This window comes from Fundulus heteroclitus, chromosome 2 (assembly GCF_011125445.2).
Source record: "Fundulus heteroclitus isolate FHET01 chromosome 2, MU-UCD_Fhet_4.1, whole genome shotgun sequence".
In the NCBI taxonomy this organism is placed as follows: Eukaryota; Metazoa; Chordata; class Actinopteri; order Cyprinodontiformes; family Fundulidae; genus Fundulus; species Fundulus heteroclitus.
The window spans coordinates 15,373,948-15,399,985 of record NC_046362.1 but is presented as its reverse complement, the minus strand read 5'-3'; the positions used below and the strand labels follow the sequence as shown (position 1 = coordinate 15,399,985).

The window sequence follows — 26,038 nt, the reverse complement described above, 5'->3', positions numbered from 1 at the left end:
GACAGCGGCGGCTCTCCGGCGGCGGAGACAGCAGACAGCGGCGGCTCTCCGGCCCGTGTAACGATCGCTACACGGACCGGAGAGCCGCCGCAGCCGCCGCGGCTGCTGCCTCCGCCGCCGGAGAGCCGCCCGTGTAGCTTCAGACAGCGGCGGCTCTACACGGGCCGGAGAGCCGCCGCCGCGGCTGCTGCCTCCGCCGCCGGAGAGCCGCCGCGGCTGCTGCCTCCGCCGCCGGAGAGCCGCCGCTGTCTACTGCTTCAGACAGCGGCGGCTGTCTGAAGCTACACGGGCGGCTCTCCGGCCCGTGTAGCGATCGCTACACGGGCCGGAGAGCCGCCGCTGTCTGCTGTCTCCGCCGCCGGAGAGCCGCCGCTGTCTGCTGCTTCAGACAGCGGCGGAGGGGAGGTAGCTATCGCTACACGGGCCGCTTCTCCGGCCTGTGTAGCAATCGCTACCTCCCCTCCGCCGCTGTCTGCTGCTTCAGACAGCGGCGGAGGGGAGGTAGCTATCGCTACACGGGCCGCTTCTCCGGCCTGTGTAGCAATCGCTACCTCCCCCCCGCCGCTATTTAAGTAGAACAATGACTAGAGCAGAATTAAGTTGTATTTACCGGAGATGACGTGTAGACTGCAAATTCTCTCGTAGAATGATGGCTCCCCCAGTCCATTGGGAGTGTCTGCCTGCGCTCTTTTCATTGAAAATATCCATTTCTTTCTTCGTCCTTCCTCCTTTGGAAAACGACAGAAACGTACATCCAACGATTTGGAATGCCTCTGTATGCAACCGGGAGCACAACAAGTCGTAGGCATTGCTTAGATTCCAAAAATAAACTAACTAAAAGTATGCTCTAAATCACCCGTTTTGTCATGTAGTAGACGGGCTGTCAGGCTAGCCTGCCCACCAAGATGGAGGCGCGCACCCCCGATCACGTGACTGTGACGTCAGATGCAAGGGGTCTATTTAATCATTTAGTCTACAGTAAGGGACTAAGGTCGTATGACCGATGAATATCTACCTACATGAGAATATAATGTTACTAAAGACACATAACGTCACCGACATCAAAGAGCTGCAGTTTATTTCATCCTCATCAGTTTCCTGCTGCTGTGGGAACACTTTAATGCTTACAACTCAAGAGGTTTCCAAGTAGGTTGGAGGCCTTTGTACCAAATAATTACAGCAGTTCTTGGGATAAAAATACATTAAATATCGGAGGAACAAAAATGACACGTTTCCAATTTCTGTTTCACGTATTGTTTTGATTAAGGCAGAAAGCGATATAAAATTAGCTGTGTGGCTAATTGTGGTGGAGCTCTGGAGCGATAGCGGCCCCCTGCTTCTCCGTGGACATGTCACTGGTGGGGGAGGGCAGCGGGGCTATCGGGGCCAGGGGGGCACAGTTGTGGGGCAACACGTGTCCTCCTTTAGAGGACAGCAGGTCGATGTCTTTCCAGAGAGCTTCAGCCTGCTGGCATTGTTTTTGCACCAGCTCCTCCAGCCGCCGGATGGCGTCCTGGTCCTGGAGTCTCCTGTGGTCCCGGAACTGCCGTCTGCCCTGGAGAAGCAGAACCATCACGTTAGAAATCAATCACCTCCCCGTGGACTGGACCTGAATCTAGCCGCCACTAGGGGGCAGCAGAACGAACAGTAACACCTTGGAAAGGACCATCTCTATAAATTAGAATAACATCAAAAAGTCATTTTATTTATGTAAGAGTAGTAAAAGAAAAAAAAGAGTGACACTCACATTTATTATTGACATGCAGAGTGCTTGATTTAAATAGATTATTTCTGTTAATGCTAATTCAGGTCAAAAGCCCTGGTTGCCAGATCTGGGCTCCTCTGCATGAATTCCTGCATGGATGCGGCGCAGCATGGAGGCGACCAGCCGGTGGTTCTGCTGAGATGTTCAGGAAGTCCAGGTTGCTTCATTAGCACGTCTTTATTGTTGGCTCTGGTGTCAATCAGAATTACTTCTGGAGTATGTGTTGGTATTAAAATGATTTCTTTTAGTTTTTATCTAGATTTAGTCTGATTTTTGTTGTTTTTGGATTTCCGGCAGCCCAGCTGGACTTTGCTGGTCCAGGTCATGTCTACATACTTCCTGGTCTCACCCAAAGTATCAGCTTTTGTTCGTCATTTTAAAAGCCACCAAAGCTCCTGACTACAGTCAAAATGCAAACTGTTAGCAGCTTTAAGCTTGTTAGTCATCCTGGCCATGACAGCCCTTCAATGGAGGATGACTAGTCTTGTTCTCTGGTTTCCAGAAGACTTTTTCACCGCTCATCTAAAAGGCTTCTTTGGATCTGAACATGGTTGGAAGTGACAGGGTTCATAACAACCACACTGGGCCTGGGCAATGATAGTTTTTGGGATGAAACAGAACAGTTTTGTTGTGTTTCTACCGTTCGTCAACACCACATTTCCCTTTAAAAATGGGCCGATTATAAACCGGCTCCAGGGTGTAACGTCTTGAAAACATCTTGCTCTACGGTGTCGTGTAGACGGAAGCCCCGGCAGAGGTGGAAACGGACAGAAATAAAGTCTGTGTGAGGAAAAATGACCATTTTCTTCTGCCTGGCGTTGAGTTTCTGCTCCAGCTCCTTCCTCTGTTCGTACAGGGTTGACAGGTTGTGGAGGTGCTTGTTGTTAGTCTTCATCGCCTCCGTTAAAGCCTCCAAGGACTCCTCGATCTTCACCTGAATGTCACATCGGTAGGACAAAGATTAAATCTCGCTTGTTTTAAAACGTTTCAGGTCCTACGAGACAAAGACGTTTCCTCGACAGAGAACATACGTCCCAGAGTTTGATCTCCTTGGCCTGAGCTGCTTCGGTGAGCAGCTTCTCCTGTTTGAGCTCCTCCAGCCTCCTGCTCCCTGTCAGCATCTGCAGAGCTTCCAGATCCACCAGCCGGCCAAACTTTGTCATCAGCAGCTCGTTGCACTGCAGCTCTAGCTCTGCATCAGCGCAGCGACCAGAAGGATTCGTGGATTCGTGTTTCTTGCTTTCATCTCACGTCATCAGAGGCGCTCTGGGAGCGACTGATCTCACCTTGGATCCTGGCGTTCATGTCCTTCCCTTCACGGATCAGCCTGTTCCGGTGCTGGTGAGCCTGCCGGTGCAGCTCTTTCTGCTCGACCTTCTCCGCCTCCAGCTGCTGGATGCGCTGCTGCAGCCCCTGCAGCTCGGCCCGGTCCAGCACCATCGCCTCGCTCAGGTCTGATGGTATCGAGCCGTTGGTGAGAAAAGCAATCTGGTTGAGACGTAATGAAACCAGGTGAGAAGATGTAGTAAACCTTTTATTTGCTTAAAAAAAGTTTGCTTTTCACACAAAAAATTGTTTTGGAAATAGAGAGCTGCCTTTATGTCTGATGACTGACAGAAGGCCGTGCCGGAAGTGCCAAATTATGCATTGGTTGCTCTGCACACCTTCCCAGAATTCACAGGGTCTCCTCCGACTTCACAGGTCCTTTGCCAGAACTTGGAGACGACTTTGTGAATCTTACGCGGTACTTTCTAGAACTTTCACGGAACTCTTTCAGTAATTTCCAAGTAAGTTCTGGAAATTAACCTTTCATTAGTTCTGAGAAAGTATTTGGTAACTCCGGGGAAAGTAACCAGAAACGGACCTGCTGAGGTCCAGAAAATTACAGAAAAGTTTTGGTCTGATCCATGAACAAAAAGTGGTAAAATTCCAGATTTCTGTTTCAACATTTTACGCTTCAGAGTCAGTATCCCTATTTATTATACGTTACATTATCAGATCAGGAAATTATTAATAAAAACATAATTTAGCTTTTTTTTCTTGCATTTAGTTTAATTGTGTTTTGCTTATTTTTTTTTTTATATTCCTGAAATGATTTTTCATTAAAAAATATTTAGTTTTTGGTATTTGTTTTCTAACAATCAATTATGTTCTTTTCTAATATCTTCCTTTATACCTTTACGCTCTATTTATTCCCAGAACTGGATCGACATAATTTCTAACATCAGTGCGTAACTCTGTAGTGGAAGGAAAACGATATCTGGTTCTAACTTTTTTTCTTTTCACAAATAGAAATCTGAAAAAACGTGGCTTTTGTTTGCATTCAGCCGCTTTTACTCTGATACCCCTTTATAAAACAGTAATCGTGGCAGCATCATGCTAAGGGAATATCATTGAGGACAGAGAACTGGAGTGTAAAGCAGCTTCGTGTTATAAAAACACATCCCAGGAAGAGGTGAAACCCAGAACTTCATGGATGAAGTCGCAGCAGTTCAGGGTCTGTGGACGGTGACAGAAATATCTGCTGCCGTCGTTTATCTGCGGTCAGTTGTTTTCGGGGGGATCACCTGATGCAGTCTGAGAGGAACCACCACGTCCAGTTCGTTCATTTTCTGCTGTTTCTCCTTGTTGATTAACTCCAAGTCATCTTCCACCGCCCGCCGGCTGCCCTGGACCACTTTGATCTGTAAACATAAAAAAAAAAAAAGCAAAGAACAGAGACGATCAGCAGAGACGATCAGCGGAGGCTCCCAGAGACGCAGCGGAGCAGCGAACACGGGGCTGACCTTCTTGACGAGCAGCTCGCTCTCCTTCTTCAGAGCCTCCAAGATCCTCTTCTCCTCCACCAGCAGCTCCTCCACATCCAGACGACGCTCACGCAGCTGCAGGGTGTTTTCAAACAGCTCCGGCTCGCAGCCTGAGGCCCACGAGGAAGAATTTGTAAAGTTCTGCTGGAAGTGAGTGAAACAGCAATGAATATTCTCCCAGCGGTCATGTGCCGACCTCGAGGACAGACGCTGTCGTCGAAAGCAGCGTTTCCTTCCTCCAAGTCGCTGTCATAGTCGTCATCTGAGTCGCTCTCTTCATCGGAGTCTTCGTCGCTGTCTTTTTCTTCTCCTGCAGGTAAACCCGGGTTAAGTAAAGCACTGATCAAAAGGAAACTTCGAGGAGCTTTGCTTCTTTCCATCACCTTCACTTCCCTCCTCCTTCTTCTTCACCCGTTTGATCTTCTTTTTGAAGACCTTGGTCAGGAACTCCTGGAACGGGTTATTTTCCCCGAGTGAAGCCTTAAAGTCATCGGTTACGGTCTTCTCCCTCTCCTGCAGCTTGGCGATGTCGCTCCTCTTCTGCTCCAGCAGCTCGTTGCACTCCTCCAGCTTCGACTGACAGAGAGAGCAGAGACGGGAAGGTCAGAGTCATGGGAGGGATCGTGATATGTGAAGGGAGATAATGTTCATCTAAGGAAAACGACTCTAATGAATAGTTCAAATGGTTTCTGTAAACGTGTTAGACATCCCTCACCCAATAAAATGAAGGTTACATGAAAATATTACCCAAATGTTTCCAAAGTTGGAGCCTCGTTCAGTTTATTTACTAGATAAAACGCTGACTCAGCTAACCGGTCAGTGGAATCGACTCGTCACAGAAGCTGATTGTGTTCAAACCACTGAGCTATATAATACACTGGAGTGCTGATTTTGCCGAAAAACTGAAGTCACTGGCCGCCATCTTGCTACTCCCTACTCTCACAGAATCTCATAGGATTTGGTTGCAACATTAAGCAGTTTTCTGGCTGTGTGAAAACGTTTCACAGGTAATTTTACAGTCAGTGGATGTACTAACACTATCAACTACTAGGAAATTAGGTGCTGAAATATTTTACATGTTATTCATATTAAATATATATATATATATGTATATATAAGTATGTATATATGTATATATATGTATACATATATGTAAATATATGTTTTTGTATATTGTTATTTATATATTTATAAATGTTATATATATATTTAAATAAATAAAATGCAAAATATTTCAGCACATTACTTTCTCAGTACTTGATAGTCTTAGAACATAACATAAAAGTATATGGCATTTGACATTTTAAAAGTTTTAAGCCCCCCCTGAACGTGACAAAATCCTCGTTATTCGATGCTGTAGCGCACATATTCCCTAGTTACTGGAGGAAAATAGGGAGTACCAATATGACGGCCGGTGGCTTCAAAGCGACTCGTTCTAACAGCGGGTGATTAGCAGTCCAGTGTATAATATAGCTCAGTGATGCAAACGGTCAAACGAACCTGATGATGCGTAGATAGCGGAGAAATATCAGCTGATTCGCATTTGATTCACTTGCTCAGCTTAGTCAGCTGGTGTTCCTGCACTAATGAGTTAACACGAGTCTCTTAACTAGTTAGAAAGATACTGTGAGTTAATTTAGGGAATGAAATTGACAAAGCGAGTTGTTAAGTTAGTTTGAACTAGCTGATGAGTTAGTAATTTATTGTTAGTCAGATTAGATCATTAGAAATTGAGTTAGTGAACTAGTAAGACTGAGAAAGTTATTAATAGTAAATCTGAGTGAGTAAAAAAAGTCAGTTTATATTTCTTAGTAAATGAGTTAAAGTAATACAATAATTAGTTTAGGGGCCTATTTAATGTGAGAGGCTTAATTAGTTAATTAGTTAGGGACCTTCTTAATTAATGTGAGAGGCTTAATTGGTTAATTGAAGTGTGTTAGAGAAGGGATAAACCTGCCGCTCAGACATAAAACAATAAAAAGGCCAATATGAATGAATGTATTCTTCACAGTGATGCTCTTCTCCTCCTGGAGGCAGCCGTTGCGTTTCTCCTCCAGCGCTCCCTCCCTCTTCTCAAACTGCTTGAGGATCAGCATCTCCTGGAGGAGCGTGAGCAGCCGGAGGTCGGCCAGTTTCAGCTGGCTGTCCAGATGCAGCTTGTGGCGATGCAGCTGCAGGAGCTCCGCATCAAACTGGCAAACTGAGTTTTCCATCTGGAGACACACACACACGAAGCTCTTGACATTTCTCCAAACCTCCTGGTCTTTTCTTCACCTAAAGATGAGTTAGTTACGGGCCGTGACCTGTTGGAGCAGACAGTTCTGCTCGTAGAGCAGCCGGATCTCCTCCTCCATCTGCAGCTCCTCCTCCAGCTCACTCAGCTCCACCGGTGTCTCCTGAGCATCCCTGCTTACGGCAGAAACTGTGGGGCACTTCTCTTCTCCTCTCACTCTGTCTTCCTCCAGCTCCATCTCTTTCTCCAGCTGCTCCAATAAACTCACAGCGTCCTCCTGATCCACACACTTCATTCTGTTTGGAAGGAGACACAAACAGATCATTTCAACTCTATTTAAAAGGGACAACTTAGGGGTGAGAACCGATGAATCAACCAGGCGATACAGAAAAGGAAGAGAAAGGATTGAGTCTGAATTCCATACCTCTGCTCTCTCAGTGTCCAGTATCGCTGTAAGGTGGCTTGGCTGACCTGCAGCTTCTTCTCGGGCATTTCCTCCGGTAAAATGGTGGTCAGGGTGGGAGGCGGCTGACGGAGGTGGACTGCGAGACCCTGTTGGACCTCCTGCAGTCGCTGAGCCTGAGCCGCCATCCAGGACAGCAGGCGAACCTTGTGGTCACGCAGGGCTACGATCCACCTGTTCATCTCAGCCTGCTTCTCATGGATCTGGTGAAATGACAGTTAAGATAATGTTTCATGGTTGAAATGAATGTTTGAATGATTTTTTTTTAAATTACACAATCTACATTTACTGACGCTCCTGGCGAGGCTGTGGAAAATCTTTAAAAATAAAATATTTTATTGCAGCATAATTTCACACTGAAAAAAATAGATAAACTCAACCTTTATTTAGAAAACAGATATACTTTTTTGGTACTTCTAAAAAAGACAAGCGAACATGCAGTTCGAGTAAGGCATATGTTTGTCGATCTTCACAACTCACCCACAATAATCTTGCCCAAATCTACAGCTACAGCTCAAACATATTCATACCCTGTCAGATTTAAAGTAATCTTTTAATTCTATCGACATGTTTCTTCTGACTGGAGGTAATATTAACATTCTGGAGTGGCTCATCTAGCGTCGAGACGTGAATCTGGTGGAGAATCCATGAAAGAGCTACAGATTAGGGTGATGGCCAGGAGGCCGTCCACCCTTGAATACTTGGAGATCATAAATCAACAAAATACAAAAAAACTGCTCAGCAATTATAAGGAAGGCTTGTCACACACAAAACTGGCAACACTGTTGGCTTCATTCATGTTCAATGTGAACGCACCATAAGACATTGTCGATGGAGAGGACCGATTGTTTATAGGGGAAGTTACTTCCATCCTGGGTAAATTTACAGTAAATTTCTTAATTATTTCTCCTTTAAATATTAAAGGTTCATTTCTGATGATTGGGAATAAAATATGAAGAATGTTGCTTGGTATAAATTACTACTAGTTACTTTAAAGGTGCATAGTGATGTTATTTGACTTTTTATTTATTTATACGTCAGTTGCTCACTCTAGTTGCATACAAAGTTTTTATGAAAGATTTTCACGTCCGGGCTGACAAATTCGTTTTTATTTTTCGTATTAAGTTTTTTGCTTCGTTTTTGCTCAATTTGTTAGTAAGTGAAGCCTTTAGTGTTTAGTTACGATTTTAACAGAAGTACATACTGCACATACGCAGCAGGGGTTAAAACAAGGAAGCGGCTAACGGCTATTAGCATCTCCCACCGAAACAACGAAGAAAGTTCCCAGATCCAGTGGAAAAATGCAAAAAACAAAATTATTCCAAGAGGGAAAAGACTGGTATGTGACTGGGATTACAGTATGAACCTCGCTAAACCTGCCGGCTCTGGGGCTATTTCCCCACAAAAAGGACTATCAAAACATTATCAGGATGGAGGCTTGGTCTATATAACCTTATTTTATCATGATCAAATGTTTCTTTAAGCATATCATGTGGCTATATATCTTTAAATAAAATTACAGTCTTTGAGAAATTTTAACTACTCATTTTGATTTTCAGACCAATTAAATCCTGTTTTGTTTCATTAGATCTGAGCCAAAAACAGCTCTAATATTCCTGACTGATTCATACACAGTCTTAGTATACTATGGTGTGAGAGGATGTGGTTTGAACATATTTGTACTTTTTCCTCCAAAGCAACCAGCTCTTTTTTCTTCTGTTCAACGTCCACCCTGGGCTGTTTCCCCCTGATGAAGTCTCTGAGGTTCTCCTTGGCTTCACGAATAGCCTGAACATCCTGAGGGTCCACGTAGTTCTCCTCCGGCTTCTCTGCGTAACTGAGACACCAAAAAAACAACAACTTTGCATCAGCGAGTGTTAAAAAACGTAAATGCAATGATTAAAGTGGGGTATTCTAGATCTGCAGAGTGAATAAAAAAAAAAAAAAAGAAGTTTGATTTTTGACTCACATTTGGGCCCATTCCTGCTTCCTCCTCTCTATTTTAGCTCGGGCTTGCTCTGCCTTCTCTGCAGCCTTTCGGAGCTTCTCTTCCTGCCGATCTCCCAGTTTTATCCTGGCTTTGGGAACCACAGTGGGCTGCAGCACGGCCCCTGCTGTATATATTGGCGTGAAAAGATGTTAGCGTAGTCTGAAACATGTCTTTAAGTGGTAAACTTAAACACCCTAACGCCTACCCTGTGTTTGGTGGCTGTCTTTGGGAGGCTCTGCTCTGGGTTTTCTCCTTTCCTGTGCAGCTCCTCCGTCTGCGTTAGGGTTAGTTGTAATGTGAGGTTTGTCCAGAGTTAAAGGCGGGGGAAGCGCTGGTAGACGGTACGTAGAGACTCTGTGGTTGCTGCGTAACGCCACTACAGTGATGACGTCTGTCTGCTGGGTGCCTTCAGACCTGAAAAAAAAAAGGGTCTATTAATGATCAAATATCAGGTAATATCAATGACTTGATTCAATCTGCTGGTTTTCTTTAGAAAGAAAGCCTTTAAACGAACTGAGTTTGTAAAGTGCCTTGAGATGTTGTGAATTGACACTATTTACATAAAATTGAACTAAATTGAAACGCATTTTTTATTTGAAATTTCTTGCATCTAAAACAATTTTAGAAAACCAAAATGTTCCTGTCTGGGTGTTTTTTACAGGATATTTTAAAGAGAAGAGCCTGATGCTGATCCTGGTTGTTTGTGTACCATTCCTGCAGTTTCCGCAGGGCGATGCTGCTGCGCTCCTGCTCCCAGGCCATCTGCTTCCGGACCTCCATCACCTTCCGGGCCTTCTGCTTCTCGGCCTGTTCGTAAAAACGGCGATCCAGCAGGAGTTCCTGAGAAAACATAAAAACCAACTAAATGCACTGAAACAAAGCCGTACAAATCTAATAAAATGTTGTTGAAGCATCACGTTTTCACGCTACAGCCACAAACCTCAGTGTATTTAATTGGGGTTTATTGTGCAAAATTGTGACGTGGAAGGAAAACGATTGATGGTTTCCAAACCTTTTTACATAGTACGAACAGCAGCATGGTGTGCATTTGTATTCAGCCCCTCAGAGTTGAACAACCTGTCTCTGCAGGTGTAGCTGCAAGTCATTCAGGGTATTCGTCTCTGCCAGCTTTGAACAAAAATAAACTGGTCAATCTTCGCAAAATCGCTTAAGCTCAGTTTGATCGGATGGAGAACATCTGTGAACGTTTCGAGTCTTGTCACAGATTCTCAGTTTGGGTCTGGACTTTGACTAGACCAGGGCCTGTATTCACAAAGATCCTCAGAGTCTCTCAGAGCTCCTATCCGATTCTAAACATTGGGCTCAGATAGGAGACATATAGGTTAATAGGGCAATTTTTTTTAACCCCAGTAAAATTATTTTTATATAGGTTGTATTTTGCGCTGAGAGATCTTTGACTGCGAAGCAGGGCTGCCTCTCAGTGGGCAGCTCTGCTATGACGGCCCTGTGGTGGGGCTTTTTTGTGAATACGAGCACAGGGCTTTTCAAACTGTTGGTTGTGTCTCCTCTAGGGGGCGCCAGAGCTCTTCTGGTGGGGCACAACGTGAGGAAAAGATAAACTATAAAAAGTAACTATGGAGATTTAGCTAGCTGACTGTGGAGACCGAGTTCCTCCACCTCTCAAAAAAAGCACTGCAGGTACCCATCCTGTTCACATCTACATACCTGTGGGAATGTGGTTTTCTCGCCTTAATATTGATCAAAAGCAAGGACCGGTCAAGCCTGCAGGAAGAGGATGATACACGTTTATTGCTGTCAGCAGGGCGTCCCACCTTAGGCGCTGGTGCATGTCAAAGAAGCAAACTCATGACTTCCACTAAAGACGTTGTGGTGATGTGAGTCAGTTGTTTATTTGCTCATAAAGGGTGGCTGACTCTTCCTGAAGACCCCTGGACAACTAGCCCATTCTAGCCCATGAATCTGCTCTGATCTAAACCGTCCCATAATATCTCAGGCTGCAGGTTCAGGGTGTTTCTCCTGCTGGAAGGTGAACCTCCACCCCAGTCTCAGGTCTTCTGCAGCCTCTAACACAGATGTGTCCAAAGGGTCTTCTTAAAAGGGAAAATACAAGGTTCAACATTTTTTATCTTTTATCGGCCATATTTTTGCTTTTAAGTTAATACGAAATAAGACAAGTGTTTTACCAGAAGACAGACTTGGGTGCACCCATTTATTTAACTCGTGTAAAATAAAGCAAGAGTGAGCCCAAATTAATCCTGTTCATGTTGCTATAAAGACACCAAAAAAAAAAAAACAACCCTGAAAAAGACGATCAAACCCAAATAGTTGGACATCGTTTGCTGGGCGAACCTGGAATAGTATTTTTATGTTACAAATCTAAAATGATTTACAGATTATTTTTCTACAGAAATCAGACTAATTTGCTTGTTTTATTAAAGTATTTTGTGTGTTTAGTTTATTGTTGAGCAGGTTAAAAAAAAAGAAAGAAAGATTTTTGCCATTTTGATTAAAAACAGGTTTTAATTTTGTGGCCCATGAGTACTTTCTACATGACATTAACGTTTGGACACCCCTGCTCTAACAGGATGGTTCTGGATTTAGCTGCATCCATCCTCCCCTCATCTCTGACCTGCTTCCCACAGCATGATGCTGCCACCACCGTGTTCCACCGTGGGTTCAGTGTGACAATGTCAGTGTTCTTCCTCACGTTGCATTTTTCTTGTCGACCAAAAAATTACATGTTGCTCCTTCTAACCAGGTATACTTTTCTGTCCATTTCACAATTATGCACTTCTTCTCATTACTCATTGAATCAAAATAGATCACACCAAAGTTTGTGGCTGTAGCAACATTTAAAATGTTCAAGCGGATGGATATTTGCACAAAAGACTGTTACAGTTCCCTGCTAATCCAAACTTGCCCGTTCACACTTTGGGTCTGTATTCCTGCAAAACGTGCTGCGATCATCTCTGGATCATGTGGACAGATCCGGCCGTTAGCGTCCGTACCTCTGGTTTCAGCCGGATGTGCTCAGGCAGACTCTGGTTGTCGCTCAGGACCTGTTTGAATCTCCTCTGAAGCTCGAGCAGCTGTCTCTGCATTTCGGCTTCCTTCAGCTCAGCCTCCCGACGCAGGTTGTCTTTTTCCGTCTTCTGTTTGGCTGTCTCAATGCTGGACGGAGTTAAGGCGGATGTTAGAGGGCTGGGAGGCACGGAGGCCGGGACAACTACAGCTCCACGAGTTTGCTCAGTTTAAAACTAATAAAATCAAGTAAATTTAGCTGCTCTGTAGTTAGATGGTAACTAAATGGGTTAAAATGTTAGCAATAATATTTTTATAATATTTTGGCAATATTATCCAGCAACAACTACATCCAATTACAGAAGTATTCAGTTTGTACTTTAGAGAATTATTCCATCATCAGCATCGTATTGAGTTACACTTAATTACAACACCTTTCCACATAAGTCTCATAAGTTGGTAACTAAATTATATTATCGAGTTATTACACTATTACCACCAAACATTATTTAATTGTTTTAATAGTATTAACAGTGTTCCATCCAGGTAATTATACAGTAATAACTATGATTGTAACAATGTGTTACCATCTATTAAATGTTTATATTCCAGCTCTTCATTTTTAGCATCTTTATAGAAGTTACGATTACTGCAACTATTACTACCAGTTAATTACTATGTGGCAATGTTGACGTTTAAAAAATGACATTAAATTATGATTTTTTTATGTATTACTTCCCAAACTTGTACCTTCCCTTAACTGAGCTGTGAGAGGGAGCAATAACCAGGAAAGGGAAACAATCCTCCAGCCCAGACAGCCTGAACAGCAAAATAAAGACAAAAAAATGAACAAAAGTTATTTTAAACTCACCTGTACGCTGCCGGGTCTTCGATGTCCAGGGCCAACGCCTCGATTTCCAGTCCAGCCTACATTTTTCATAAACACAGCAGTACATTGTATCCCTTTAGAAAGATCTAAATAATGGCAAAATGCTGACTTTTAGCTTCACTTTAAAAGAACAAACGTGAACCGACCCGCGGTGAGGGTATCTTGGCCTTCGTCTCCAGCGTTTTCTGCACCTCTTCGGGAGGAAGCAGACAGAAGGAGAAGATGTTGCTATCACCGCCGGCCGTCAGCACAAACAGGTCGTCGAGGCTGCAGCGCACGTGTCGCAGGTGTCCATACTGGTTGTCGTGAACGCTCAGGGCCCAGTAGGCTTGCAGAGAGGTGAGGCTGTGGTCTCCGGGCTGCAGAGGGTAAACCCTGATGGAGCCGGACTGCATGCCGCAGAGCAGCAGCTGCCTGCCGGAGCTGTTGAACACGAGGAAACGTTAGCAGCTCCGGGTAGAAACAGCACAGCAGGGCCCTCATAGCGAAGAATTATGCATGTAGAGGAGCCATGCTGACGTTCATCTCTGATTCACCAATATCTGGTTCCTCAGTCTCCAGATGGGCTTTTATCACAAGCAGCAGTTTGAGCACAGAAACGTTTACAGGTCAGAGAGGTACGTTTTATCCACCAAACGGACCCTGGAGGAAAAGGGTGTATTTTTATTAAAGCATCAGAACATTTTATGTGGGACTTGATGAGCTGAACATTTTTAAAAGGATACACATTTCTGATTGTTTGACAGAAGATCGGTAATTTTTTTTCAAAGCAGACAGTTTCCTTCATGTTTTAACTAAGCAGTGGATCCCATATGAGGGGGAAACGAAGAAGCTGGTGGTGGACTTCTGCAGGCGCCGACCCACCTCACCGACCCAGGGGAACATCCAGGGAACTGACGCGGAGATAGTGGACTCTTCTCAGTACCTGGATGTTCACCTGAACTGATGCTCACTGATTCTCTTTAGGGCCAGAGCAGATTCTACCTGCTGAGGACACTGAGGTCTTTTGGACTGCAGGGGGCGCTCCTAAGGAGGGCGTGATTGACGGATAAACTGATAAATTGAAGATTAACGGATATGATACAGTCTGAGTACAAAAAGCTGACGTGAACTTTTTCTTTTTTTCTCCCTCTAGGCGTGAGGGAATGCAATTGTATTTCGGTTTGACCCACTCTGTTCACAGTGGCCCTTAATATTAATGTGTTGCTCAGCAGAGCTGCAGGAACCCGGGCTGACCCTGAAAAGAACTGCTCCTGAAACTCTGGAAAGTGAGCGGAGCCGTGCGGTGCGCGGCCGTTACGACCCGGTGGAGCTGGGCCTTCAGTGACTCTTCGGTTACCTGAAAGTCACGGAGCAAATAGGATCGTGGTCTGCTTCGTGGATGTGCCGGAAGGCAAAGGGTTCATCCTGTCGCTGCAGAGGATCCTCCTCCTGATTCTCTGAGAGTTTGCAGTGATACAGGAAACCTGCATCGAAGCCTCCCTGCAGGACAGAGAAAAGGAAAAATTAACATATGCCTTCACAAAAGGTTCAGATTGTTTCTTAATCTTGGATTTTATAGCTTCTTTAAAAAAAAGTTACATTTTTCTGGATTTCTTGTCTTTTCATGTAACTTTTAATGGATATATTACCTTAGTATCAACAAACAAATCAAATAAACTCTCTGTGCTTCGTGGCAAAGTTTATTCTTCCAGAACATCTCAGTTTAATGAACATCTGATCATTAAACTGCAGAGCTGTTTGAAGGTTGAAATATTTTCAATTCATTACTGGAGCAAAACAGTGACGATTTGATCAATAATAATTTTTATAATAACTATCATTTTGAATGGGATGGAAATGTAAAGTTTCTAAGGACACTGAAGGATTTGGCTGTTGTCTCCTTGTCTGTACCATTGAGAGCCAAAACTGTCCCGGCTGTGAGTAGAAGCCACAGCAGAGAGGACTTGGAGGATTTGGGATGCAGATGGGAGGCAGCTCCGGCTCATCCTCCTCCTTCTCCTCCTCCTCTTTTTCCAGAGCCACTGCATTCTCCTCCCCTAGCTCTTTAAGCCTCTCTTCTCTCTCTTTCCTTTTCTTCTCCTTTGCTGCCTGACGTCTTGTGATTTCCTCCTCTCTCTGAAAACACACACACTCCGGTCAGAACCGTCCTGTATTGAATCACAGTTATAACCCTGACCTCAGGTTTTTGGACCTTGATTCGCGATTTGATGCTCCTAAACCTGAAGGACCTCCTGGGCAGGTTGTGGAGCTTGTAGGTCTTGGTTGACTCCTGAGCTGCCAGGTCTGCACTGTGAACCTCAACGACGTGTCCGCTACGACACAGGATGAGCAGCCTGTTTTCGGTCTGAAAGAGAAGGTCTGAGTCAGCGGGAACCTCTGTTCTGAGGTGAGCGAGGTGAGAAATCTGAGCTTACGTGGGAATGAGGAGACCACTCAAGCGCTTGGACAGGCCCGGGAACGTGGATGAAGCCGATGGGCTGGTACTTGTCCCCAACCGTGAAGAAGAAAACGGTGCAGTCTGAACTCTGACCGGGAAGGAGATTTGAAAATGTACATGATTTAAATGGTTGAAATAAATAAACTATCTCCAGGAACTCTTTAATAAAATCTAACGTCATGCACCAACACATTGTCTAAAAAGGTTTTTATACTCCTTAAACTTTCCACTATTTTTATCTCCATATACCCACACACTTCACTGGGTTTTCCTGGGATTTTATGTGACAGACCAACACAACGCAGCTCCTAATTGCTACGTGGAAGGAAAAGAGTCGTCTGCATTGTCCACGGCTTTGCAGCAATCCCTCATACTGAGCAAGCATGAAGCGACAGTGGAAAGAAAAACTCTCCTTTAACAGGAAGGAAAACTTCCAGCTGAACCAGGCTCAGTATGAACGGTCATCTGCCTCGACCGACTGGGGTTACAGAAGACAGAACAGAGCCACAACAAGAGAGACAAAAAAGCACAGAAGCACACATTGATCCAGTAATCTGTTCTACATTAGATGGTAATAGCAGGTGATCTGTCTTCCTTGGATGATGCCACAGCTAACAGAACGCCAGACCAGGTGTACCTACTATGAAGAAAAAAAGAGAGAGAACAGAAAGTTAAAAGCTGAAATGACAACACACAATGCATAATTGAAGAACAGTAGAACTCAGTAGAGTGAGAAAAATAGATCCTGATGTCCTCCAGCAGCCTAAGCCTATAGCAGCATAACTATAGAGATAGCTCAGGGTAACATGAGCCACTCTAACTATAAGATTTGTCAAAAAGGAAAGTTTTAAGATTAGTCTTAAATGTAGACAGGGTGTCTGCCTCACGGACCAAAACTGGGAGTTGGTTCCACAGGAGAGGAGCCTGATAGCTAAAGGATCTGCCTCCCATTCTACTTTTAGAGACTCTAGGAACCACCAGCAGACGTGCAGTCTGAGAGCGAAGTGCTCTGTTAGGAACATACGGGGTAATCAGAGCTCTGATATATGATGGAGTTTGATTATTAAGGGCTTTATACGTTAGAAGAAGAATTTTAAATTCTATTCTTGATTTAACAGCCATAAGAATGACTCAAGCTCAGTCAGATTGGATGGTGAGCGTCTAAAAGCAGACATTTGTAAGTGTTGCTATAGATCATCCCTTGAATTTAGACATAGACTCTGACTAGGCCATTTCACCATAGGAATATGCTCTGATCCATACCGTTCTATTGTAGCGCTGGCTGAATGGTTTCTGTTGGTAAATCCCTCAACATAGAACTAAAACACAGTGAAGTTTGTGGTTAATATGTAACAAAAATGTCACACAGGGTTGTGAATGCTTCTAAAGCCACTGGATGTAAAAAGCCATTTGTGCGCGTTTCTGTTCAAAATTTTAACAAATTGTTTACTCCTACGTTAGTTGTGCTCCTGACTTGTGCTGCTGACAAACGCAGAGCTGGACCCGACTCACCCCTGTGGCCAGGATCTCTCCGCTCCGATCGTACGCCACGGTGGTAACAGGGGCGTTGTGCGGTTTGAAGGCCTGTCTGAGGCGCAGCTCGGCGTCTGTTTCAGTGGCCCCCTGAGGCCTCCGAGGGTTGTACAGCTCCAGTAAACGGACCACCCCGTCCTCAAAACCCGTTACCAGTAAACCTCCGCTCTGGTTAACCTGAGAGCAAACAGAGTAGAGAGCAGAGGTTGTTGTCCTGTCATCATTTACAGTCAGAAAAAAAGTAAGTGCACCCCATGATCCAGCTGCTGGTAGGACCACCTACAGCGGCCATGACTTTCAGCAGTGGCCAGACTAACCGGTCCCACACATCGTTCTGGAGAAGTCTTATTTCTGCACCGCTCTCTGCGGGTCTTCTCAGCCTTTCATTTATGTTGGGGTTTGACTGGGTTTTGATTATTTTCATTCCCAGTCATTCTGGCATGGATTCGCTGCTGTGTTTGACCCAGTTTGGTTCATGCTGCAGCTGTTGGACCCACGGACACACATTTTAGTCTAGAATACCCCGGTATATGGTGGAATTCATGTTCTACTCAATGACTGCAGGTCCAGAGGCTGAAAAGCAAGCCCACATCACCAACCCTCCGCCTCTGTGCCTTTACGACTGATATAAGGGGAGACCTTAAATGATGTCCACTGTTAGAATCGTGCTCTCTGTAAAATGATGAACTTTAGAAACCAATTAAAAGCAAAATCTGATGCTCAGACGGGATAAAATGCAGAGCGATCCTGTTCAAAGCACAGCTAGTCTTGCTATCTTCCGCAGCAGAGGAGAATCACATTCTACCAACTGACTGACCTGAATAGAATAAAAAACCTGTTCAGGGAACAACTGAAAGATAAGTTATAAGTGTTTTTTATTCTGTTGCTCATTATCCCTCCTTTCTAGTACTGCCCTGTCCTGGACACCTGCCCTTTGTCATGATTTGGGGTTTCGTTAGTGTTTTTGGGACTGATTGATCTTCCCCCAGTCCACGCTCCTCTCAGCCACCACTCAGCGCCATAATTGGCTCCACCTGCTGCTGTCCAATTACCAGCAAGTCGTTCCACCTGTGACCCCCAGCTTCATCGCCGCTCCCCGCCAGAACGCCTCGATTCACCGCCTGCATGTCAGCTCCTCAGTGTTTGCGTGCTACCGGCTCACCATGCTATCCCTGCGCTCTCCTGGCCCTCACTGCTTCCATGTTCTACTGCTTGTGTGCTCTGAACGACTGGGTTTCCTGTGCATTTAGTGCCTGCTTTGCCCTCTCTGGGGACTCATTGGCTGTTCACCTGGCCTCCGCCTGCCAGCATCACCTTCAAACCTTCTAATAAACATTTATGATAATATCTCTACGTGTCCAGTTTGAATTTTGGTTCCCCATCGTACAATACATTAAAGCCCATGTGGAAAAACTGCCGCTCTTCATTAACGGTGTCTTTCCACCTTGAAAGTGTGTAAAACCCATCTGGATGCTCCAAATCAGTAAAAGTATGGCTTTCTCTCTTATAATTCAAGTCACCACACTGATACGAATCAGTTTGATTGCCCCTGATTCTCAGTACCAGGCTGCTGCTGCTCCTCCTCTGAAGCAGAAAGGGTGTACTTAGTTTTACCTGTGACTGTACGTTAACGCTCCCACATCACTCACCAGAGGTGGAGCCCAGCTGAGCGTAGTTCCTCCCTGATTAAAGCGGGTAGCTAGAAGTTCTCTTTTAGCCACGAAGTCAAACACTCTGACTGAACCTGGACAGAATGGCGACACACACACACACACAGCTAAAGCACCTGTTTTAACAGATTTGAGAGTTTCTAACACGCCGACATTCGGTGCGAAGGCGAGGCGACGCTGGACTCACGGTCCAGAGTGGTAGTGGCCATCAGGTGGGATTTCTTCGACACGTCCAGGCCTTGGATCGCCCCGGAGTGGAAGGAGAACAGACGCTCTGGTTCAGCAGCCTGAACAAAAACACAAAGCAGCGGCTGTCAGTATGCGAGCTGACTGCTACAATAAAACTCTCTTCTTGGAGCAAACGATGTCGCACAGAAAGCTTTTTTACCAGTAACAGCCTTTCTAGCTAGGAGGATGACTGGCCTGGTTGTAGACCGACAGGATTTTAAACCTTACATAGAAAAATTCCAAAATACTTAAAACTATATTTAGTTAAGATGTTAATTGTTGCTAAGTCAACAGTTGCTCTATCCTTTGGCCAATCCCAGAGGTTTACTGCTTTCCTGGCAACTCTAGTATCTGTGCTGGAGTCTTTAATGCATTCTGTAAATGAAACCAGAAATAAAGGAAGGTTCACTTCAAAATGTGTTTTATATAAGATTTAATCACTGAGCAAAACAGCTCAGCAACATCAAAGAATCTGGCTGTAATTTGGTCCCCATCCACACCACTGATGAGGATTTACGTAAATGCTTGAGGTTTCAAGGAGCTGGCAGATTAGAAGTAACTAGTGGAGTGAAGGCATTACAGGCATTTACTGGAGCATCTGACAGAAACACCCAGAGAAGCTCAGTTGACACCGAGGACGCCTTTGAAGTACACAAAACAGACTTAAAAGCTTCCTGAAAATCAACTTTAAAATACAAATTCACAAAGCGTTTACTGCAGATATTTTAAACCGAGGTCTGATTTCAAACACTGAATCTATAAACACAAATGTAACGAGAGGGATGGATGGATGGATGGATGGATGGATGGATGTGTTGAATGGATGGATGGATGGATGGATGCATGGATGGATGGATGGATGGATGGATGGATGTGTTGAATGGATGGATGGATGGATGGATGGATGGATGGATGGATGGATGGATGGATGGATGGATGGATGGATGTGTTGAATGGATGGATGGATGGATGCATGCATGGATGGATGGATGGATGTGTTGAATGGATGGATGGATGGATGGATGGATGGATGGATGGATGGATGGATGGATGGATGGATGGACGGACGGATGGATGCTGTGGAGAACTCACCGTGTTGGTGAAGGAAAGGTCCAGTTTCCAGACGGCTCCGTTAGAATCCTGTGGGACAGCAGGGAGATCAGGATGAACGTGGATCTGGGCTGCTGCGGCCTTCATGGGGATCTTAGTGGTCAGACCTGAGCGAACCAGATGAAAGAGTCCGGCAGGGAGCTGCGAACCACAGAGGAAAGCCAGACGTTGTGTCCGACCACCAACTCGTTGATGGGCTCCATCTCAAACATGCTGCTGCTGCTGCTGGATGTGTTGATCCTCTCAAAGTCCCAGGCCTGGAGGGACGATTATATGCCACCGTGTCAGAGACAAAACCACAAAAACACTCTTTGATTGACGTTTACATTCATATCTAAGTTTCTTTTACCCTAATGGCTCCATCAGCACCAAATGTCATCAGCTGTCCGTCTTCCAGGGTGAACGGCTGGACCATCCCAATGTGGCACCTCCGCCGCTCTTTCCGGCATATCTCCACCCGGATGGTGTTCCCTTCCCACAGCAGCAGGTTGCCCCACTCTGTGCCTGACACCACCTAACAGCAAAAGATACACATCTTTTTAAATGTTGACCAGAACAATGTCCGAGGAGCTCAGCAGCATACGGGCAGAACCTTGACTTGAGCATGATGAAGAACTGCTGCTCAGCCTGAGACGAATCATTATGGGACTTTTTCACTCCTTCTGGTGTTTTCGTCTCCTAACGTGTGTGTGAACCCAACTTAGGTGCCGTAGATCCGAACCATAAAGCCTAAATTAGTCTGGCTGTAAGCAATAGCTGGCCACAAATTATTTTTTTTCATGAATAAACATTTAACAACAACGTTCTTGTGACACTTTTCTAATTTCTATTGCCACCTTAATAAACTACTCATACAAGATTTGAAACAAACAAAAGTCACATTTTATAGAAGAGGGATCTAAATCATTACATTTTTAGAAGACAGCCGTACAGATTCATGTTTTTTTGGGGGGGCCACTTGTTTTCATTTTGGGCAATTTTAAGATTTCTTTTTTGTCTGTGAAAATGTTGAATCAAAAGATTTAACATGTTGATCTTTGCTTAATGTCTATTTTGTGACGGCTTGCAGCCTGCACAGTGACGCTCCTACGTGCTGACGCTAAAGGAAACGCCACCTCTCTCATAGCTTCACCTCACTGAACTGATGCACAAAGAGTTTTGAGAGACAAGGGAAGCATTCCAGGTTCTTCCAGAATTGAGGTGCTCACCTTTCCATCTGGAAGTTCCACGAAGCCCTCAATATCGGTTGCTGCGGTTTTCCCAAAATGTCCCATGACTCCTTGCAGTTTGAGACCTGTGAAGGTGGTCGCCATCTTCCAAAACCTGACAGAAAGAAAGACAACAACAAAAGATAAGCGGAGAGAGCTGACATCTGGGGGGAATTTTTGCCGCATCTGAGGAATAAGAACAATTTCCTGCTCTGAACTAAATTCTTTATATCCTTCTAGAAGTTTTCTCTAATTGTCTACAAAACGTTGCAGATCAAACGCTGATCTAGAAATAGAAATCCTGTTTACCAGCAGCCATTGTAGGACGAAGAGGATGAAGCAAACATGTGGAAGATGGAGGGGTTCTCTGCTCTGATGAGAACATTATTTTATATTTTAGCCCACGTACAAAACAATATGTCTAAAGAAAGAATTAGCAAGGAGCATCGCCCTGAACGCACCGTCCCCACAGAGAAACGTGTTTCTGGCAGCACCATGGGATGTTTTATCTTCAGCAGGGAAAGGCCAAGCTGGTCGGAAAATGGATGGAGCTGGAAAACCTGTTAGAGGCTGCAGAAGACCTGAGACTGGGAGGAAGGTTCACATTCAAGCAGGAGAACCAGCCTGAACATACAGCCAGAGCTACATTGGGATGGTTTAGATATAAAAGTATATCCATTTTTGAGAGTGGTCTAGTCAAAGCCCAGATGTAAATCCTGTCTATGGCAAGATTTGAAGGTTTCTGTTCACAGATCCTCTTCTTCCATTCTGACAGAGCTTGAGCTGTTTTGTAAGGACGATTTTTCAGGGATTTCATGCAAAGCTGGTTAGAGACCAAAGACTTTCAGCTGTAAATTCAGTTAAAGAGGGGCTGAACACAAATCTGCCCATTCAAAATCATGTCTTTTTCCTTCTTCTTCACAATTATGAACTGCTTTTTATTGGACTATCACATAAACCTGACACAACAGGCTTACGTTTGTGGCTGTTAAATGATAGAATATGAAAGGGGCGTGAATACTTTTGCAAGGCATCGTATTTAAATCTGCAACATTCAGGTGAAACAAAGGTTTTACCTGTGTTCAATTCATTTTTGTTTTTTTTTTGCATTTTCACTGAGTGTTTTTTTAATAAGCATTTATTTATTTTTGTAATTTAATAACGACTTTATCAACTGGATAATTGTGTTTTATCTATGTATGTTCATTTATTTTCTTCCGTCTTTAATTTCTCCCTGTATATTTCCCTTTTTGCATTTTTTCATGCGGTCTTTAGAACGCTGTAAAGAAGAAACACAATTATTTGCCATAAAGAATCTGTTTCACTGAAAGCCTTCGACTCTGCCTGAAGAAGCCAACAACAGAAACCCTTCTAACAGGGCCTGTGTTTTAAATCTTAAATTATTACTGCTTTAAATTCCATATTGCTAATATTACAACAACTCTCGTATTTTATTCGTCAAATTGCTCATACGTTTACACAATGACATGAGCCATGATTCCTTTCTAGGCCAGGTCACCCTTTTGAAAGAGGACTTGACCTCATTGTGTCATTTATCTGGTTAAATTAAGGTTTAATAGAAAAATATTGAAACACAACTGTTTTGTAAAGCGTCTTTGAGTGTCCAAAAACACGCTACATATGTTTGATGTATTATATTATTATTATAATGATTTCTGCACTTTTAGTCTTCCAAAAATGTGGAAACTTGATCTCAGGTTCTGACATCTATTAACCATGTTTAATAACAAGCCTAGAAATCCTCCGTGGCTTTTTAAATTCTGATCTATTTAATAAAAGTATTAAATAAGTCTGATATGTCAACTTTGGCAGCTTAAACAGAAGCTGAGTGAAGGCAGCCTAAATGCTAAAACCCAAACTGCTTTCTCAGTGGATTCCGTTCGTTGTTTACTTGATGTGACCCGATCCCGATGAGGTGAGCAGTCCCGGGTTGTACGGGGAGAAGCTGACTCTGTAGACCTCCTGCGAGATGGCCTTGCAGCTCAGCTTCACCTCCTCCTGCCTCCAGTTCCACAGGGTCAGCATGTAGTCGGGGGCTCCGCCCACGCTGGCCAGCAGGCTCCCGTCGAGGTTAAAGTCCACAAAGCTGTACTCGCACTCTGTCCCACCTAAAGACGTTCAAACGGCAGCATGAGCATCGCACAGCTTGGGAGGAAGGAGGGAGAGAAATAAGAGATTGGTTTACCTCTGAGGACGCGATACGGTCTTAGTGAAGGGTATTCATAGATGATGATGCTGGGATGGTTTCCTTTTTCTGCCACACTAAAGAACTCTTTGGCAGGATGCACCTTAAAACACACAAGAACAGAGCAATTTATTTTTCAGAAACTATACAGGTTCAGGAAATATTGTGTTAAACAGTTAATATTGAAGCATGTTTTTATCTCAGAGCATTTTCACACGGTAGAGAGTTTAATCACGTTGATGTGAAATGTAAGATTTAGTTATGAAAATTGAACTTTTAAACTTTAAGTTATAACTAATCAAACAACATTAAAATGGTAATATGATGTTGTTCTGGGTATCCTTCTCCGCCTCAGAAGGGTTGGACCTCGGTATGTGACATTTCGTTCAGTTTCCTCACCGCGATGGCCCCGATTCCTTCCCCGCTGCAGGAGCGCAGGTACCTCTGCTGCTTGGTGGGAACGTCCAGCAGGACGAGCAGGTTTCCTGCTATGAACATCAACGTCGTCTCATCCAGCAGCTTCAGATTTGATCTGCGACTGCTGTCATACCCGAAGGAGTGGCTGAAGGAAAGAAAAGTCAAGGAGCAGAAAATGGCTTTAAATAAGATTGGTTCTAGGCGTTTAGCCTCCTACACATGTTCCATGGAAAAATTACACATCGAAACAGTGAGCAAGATGGACACAAGGCTGGATGCATGGATGGAAGCACACAAGCAAGGAAGTATACAAGGAAGGAATGAAGGATGTATACAAGGTAGGAAGGGAGTATACAAAGAAGGGAGGGTAACCATGACTTTATCCTTTGCGATAAACAAGTAACAGGATTGACTGTGATTTCAGAAATATCAAAAATATATCAAACTTAATTTGGATTAAAACAATGTGCTTTTTTCTGAATTGTCTTGGGCAAGGATACGAGAGGTGAAGGAGGTTCTCTGGGATTTCAGAGTCAGGTGTGACAGTCGGTCTGGAGTGAAGCTCTTCATAGTTGTAGTACATGTCCGCTGGCAGCTCCTTTGATCTCCCCCCAGGCTCCTGCCGAATCTCGGAGGGTTCAGCATCACATTCTGGGAGATGGAGGGGACGGTCAAATTAATTTTTCTTCACATTATAGGGAACAGAGTTTATATGTAAACGTGTCTGCAGAGAGACGTGCCCTTCATCAAATACAAATACAGCATAGGTTAAACAAAAGTGTATTTAGGCTCCATATCTTCTACAAAATAACCTCAGAGAGAAAAACAGTTAAAATTTAAATGCAGAAAGATGATGGAGATGTAAATATTTTAATTTTCAAAGACTAGAACAAGCACCAGAGGTCTAAATCCTGAGAAGAGCATATTGTTATCATCTGTTTGCCAAATTCAAAATTCATAACCTGAGTAAATACAAAACCAGTTTTAAATTCATTGTTTAATTTATTATGGGAAAAAGACATTCAAACCACTCATGGCCAAATGTGGAAACAAGTAGGGATAAAGGGAAGAAAAGCAGGACTTTCAAGTCAAAAATTATTTGTGTTTTAACCAACACGTTAGCATCATTCTCCAGCATCTGCTGATTACAGCAGAACGTTATCTAAATATTTGTTTTCAAAAGCACATTTCAGTTAAAAGCGTGAAACAGTTGATATTTAAAGAAACAAAAAGTGTTTGAATTACCTTCATTGTCTTCCGGTGTAAAAGTCGATGTGTTTTCAGCCTGTTCACCAACTGAACTCGTGTCGTTATCCGACATTGTACCATTTGTTCTACAAAAACATCAGTTAAAAAAGCGAATTTCCAAGATTTCTTAACATAAAAAACTAAAAATCTAATAAAACAGCATTCTATACGTAGAAAAATGTATATTTTGTAATGCTGTTACAACTTAGTCAATAGGTATTTACCATTATAACCATTTGAAAAACTTTAGCCGTGGCACTGGCACTTCTCTGTGACGGTTAACGCGTTGCCAGGCAACAAGGCAAGGCAATTCCACGGTTACAAAGCATGCTGGTTAATGCAGTTTCCATTTAAAGGGATCAAAGCGTTCAATGAAACGGAAAAGAACCAAGAGAAGTAAAACAATATGACAATTGATACTTACATTTTACATGTAATAGATTTTTATTAGGTTTTAGTTCTCATGTATTTTACTCCAAGATAACAAAACCTGGTTCTTTTACATCAGGGATTCCCAAAGTGTGGAGCTGCCACTAGGTGGTGCGCGAGTTGAAAAATGTAATGGCGGTGTGACAGTGTTTTTTTCCATAGACATTACAGTATATATCTAAACATCGATCAAAGGCCAATCTGGCTGCCAATCTCTATCAATGAATCACTATATATGTTTTTACAAGTATATATAAGCTCCATCTATATCTTTCAATCTGAATACTTAAAACATATACATGGAACATAGACGTTCACTACTTTCTGACGTCGACGTGCAAACCTGCTGCCAATGGGGCATCTACGTAAAAAATGTCTATGTTCACGCACACACCATAA

At 43.8% G+C, this 26,038-nt stretch overlaps 1 protein-coding gene across 2 annotated transcripts; it reads right to left on the bottom strand.

Annotated features, from left to right (window-relative positions):
- Positions 1–1,069: 1,069 nt before the first annotated feature.
- On the bottom strand, positions 1,070–25,503 carry LOC105928050 (cilia- and flagella-associated protein 44). Of its 2 annotated transcripts, XM_021317933.2 has the most exons (35): positions 25,435–25,503; positions 25,208–25,296; positions 24,463–24,613; positions 23,945–24,107; positions 23,546–23,648; positions 23,252–23,468; positions 21,340–21,454; positions 20,481–20,645; positions 20,239–20,388; positions 20,114–20,161; positions 18,981–19,080; positions 18,773–18,867; positions 17,103–17,300; positions 15,568–15,678; positions 15,345–15,497; positions 15,044–15,268; positions 14,490–14,632; positions 13,297–13,573; positions 13,133–13,188; positions 12,249–12,411; positions 9,968–10,098; positions 9,464–9,672; positions 9,238–9,382; positions 8,952–9,105; positions 7,230–7,471; positions 6,876–7,101; positions 6,582–6,785; positions 4,956–5,148; positions 4,769–4,882; positions 4,552–4,682; positions 4,333–4,449; positions 3,052–3,253; positions 2,797–2,957; positions 2,565–2,699; positions 1,070–1,555 (listed from the first exon to the last, which is right to left on the bottom strand). In XM_021317933.2, the coding sequence occupies exons 2-35, from the start codon at positions 25,281–25,283 to the stop codon at positions 1,298–1,300; spliced, it is 5,331 nt and encodes a 1,776-aa protein (XP_021173608.2). In that variant the 5' UTR covers positions 25,284–25,296; positions 25,435–25,503; the 3' UTR covers positions 1,070–1,297. The 2 variants fall into 2 exon arrangements, with proteins under 2 accessions (XP_021173608.2, XP_012720586.2); XM_012865132.3 differs by having other exon boundaries at positions 25,208–25,501.
- Positions 25,504–26,038: the final 535 nt, after the last annotated feature.

What these genes read in the sequence shown, in the direction of transcription:
- LOC105928050 (XM_021317933.2), bottom strand. Translation starts at nt 25,283, where the DNA reads ATGTCGGATAACGACACGAGTTCAGTTGGTGAACAGGCTGAAAACACA. An exon ending in GCATCAAATCGCGAATCAAG is followed by an intron (nt 15,269 to 15,344) that starts GTCCAAAAACCT and finishes GTGTGTTTTCAG; the next exon opens with AGAGAGGAGGAAATCACAAG. An exon ending in AAGCAGGAATGGGCCCAAAT is followed by an intron (nt 9,106 to 9,237) that starts GTGAGTCAAAAA and finishes TTGGTGTCTCAG; the next exon opens with TTACGCAGAGAAGCCGGAGG.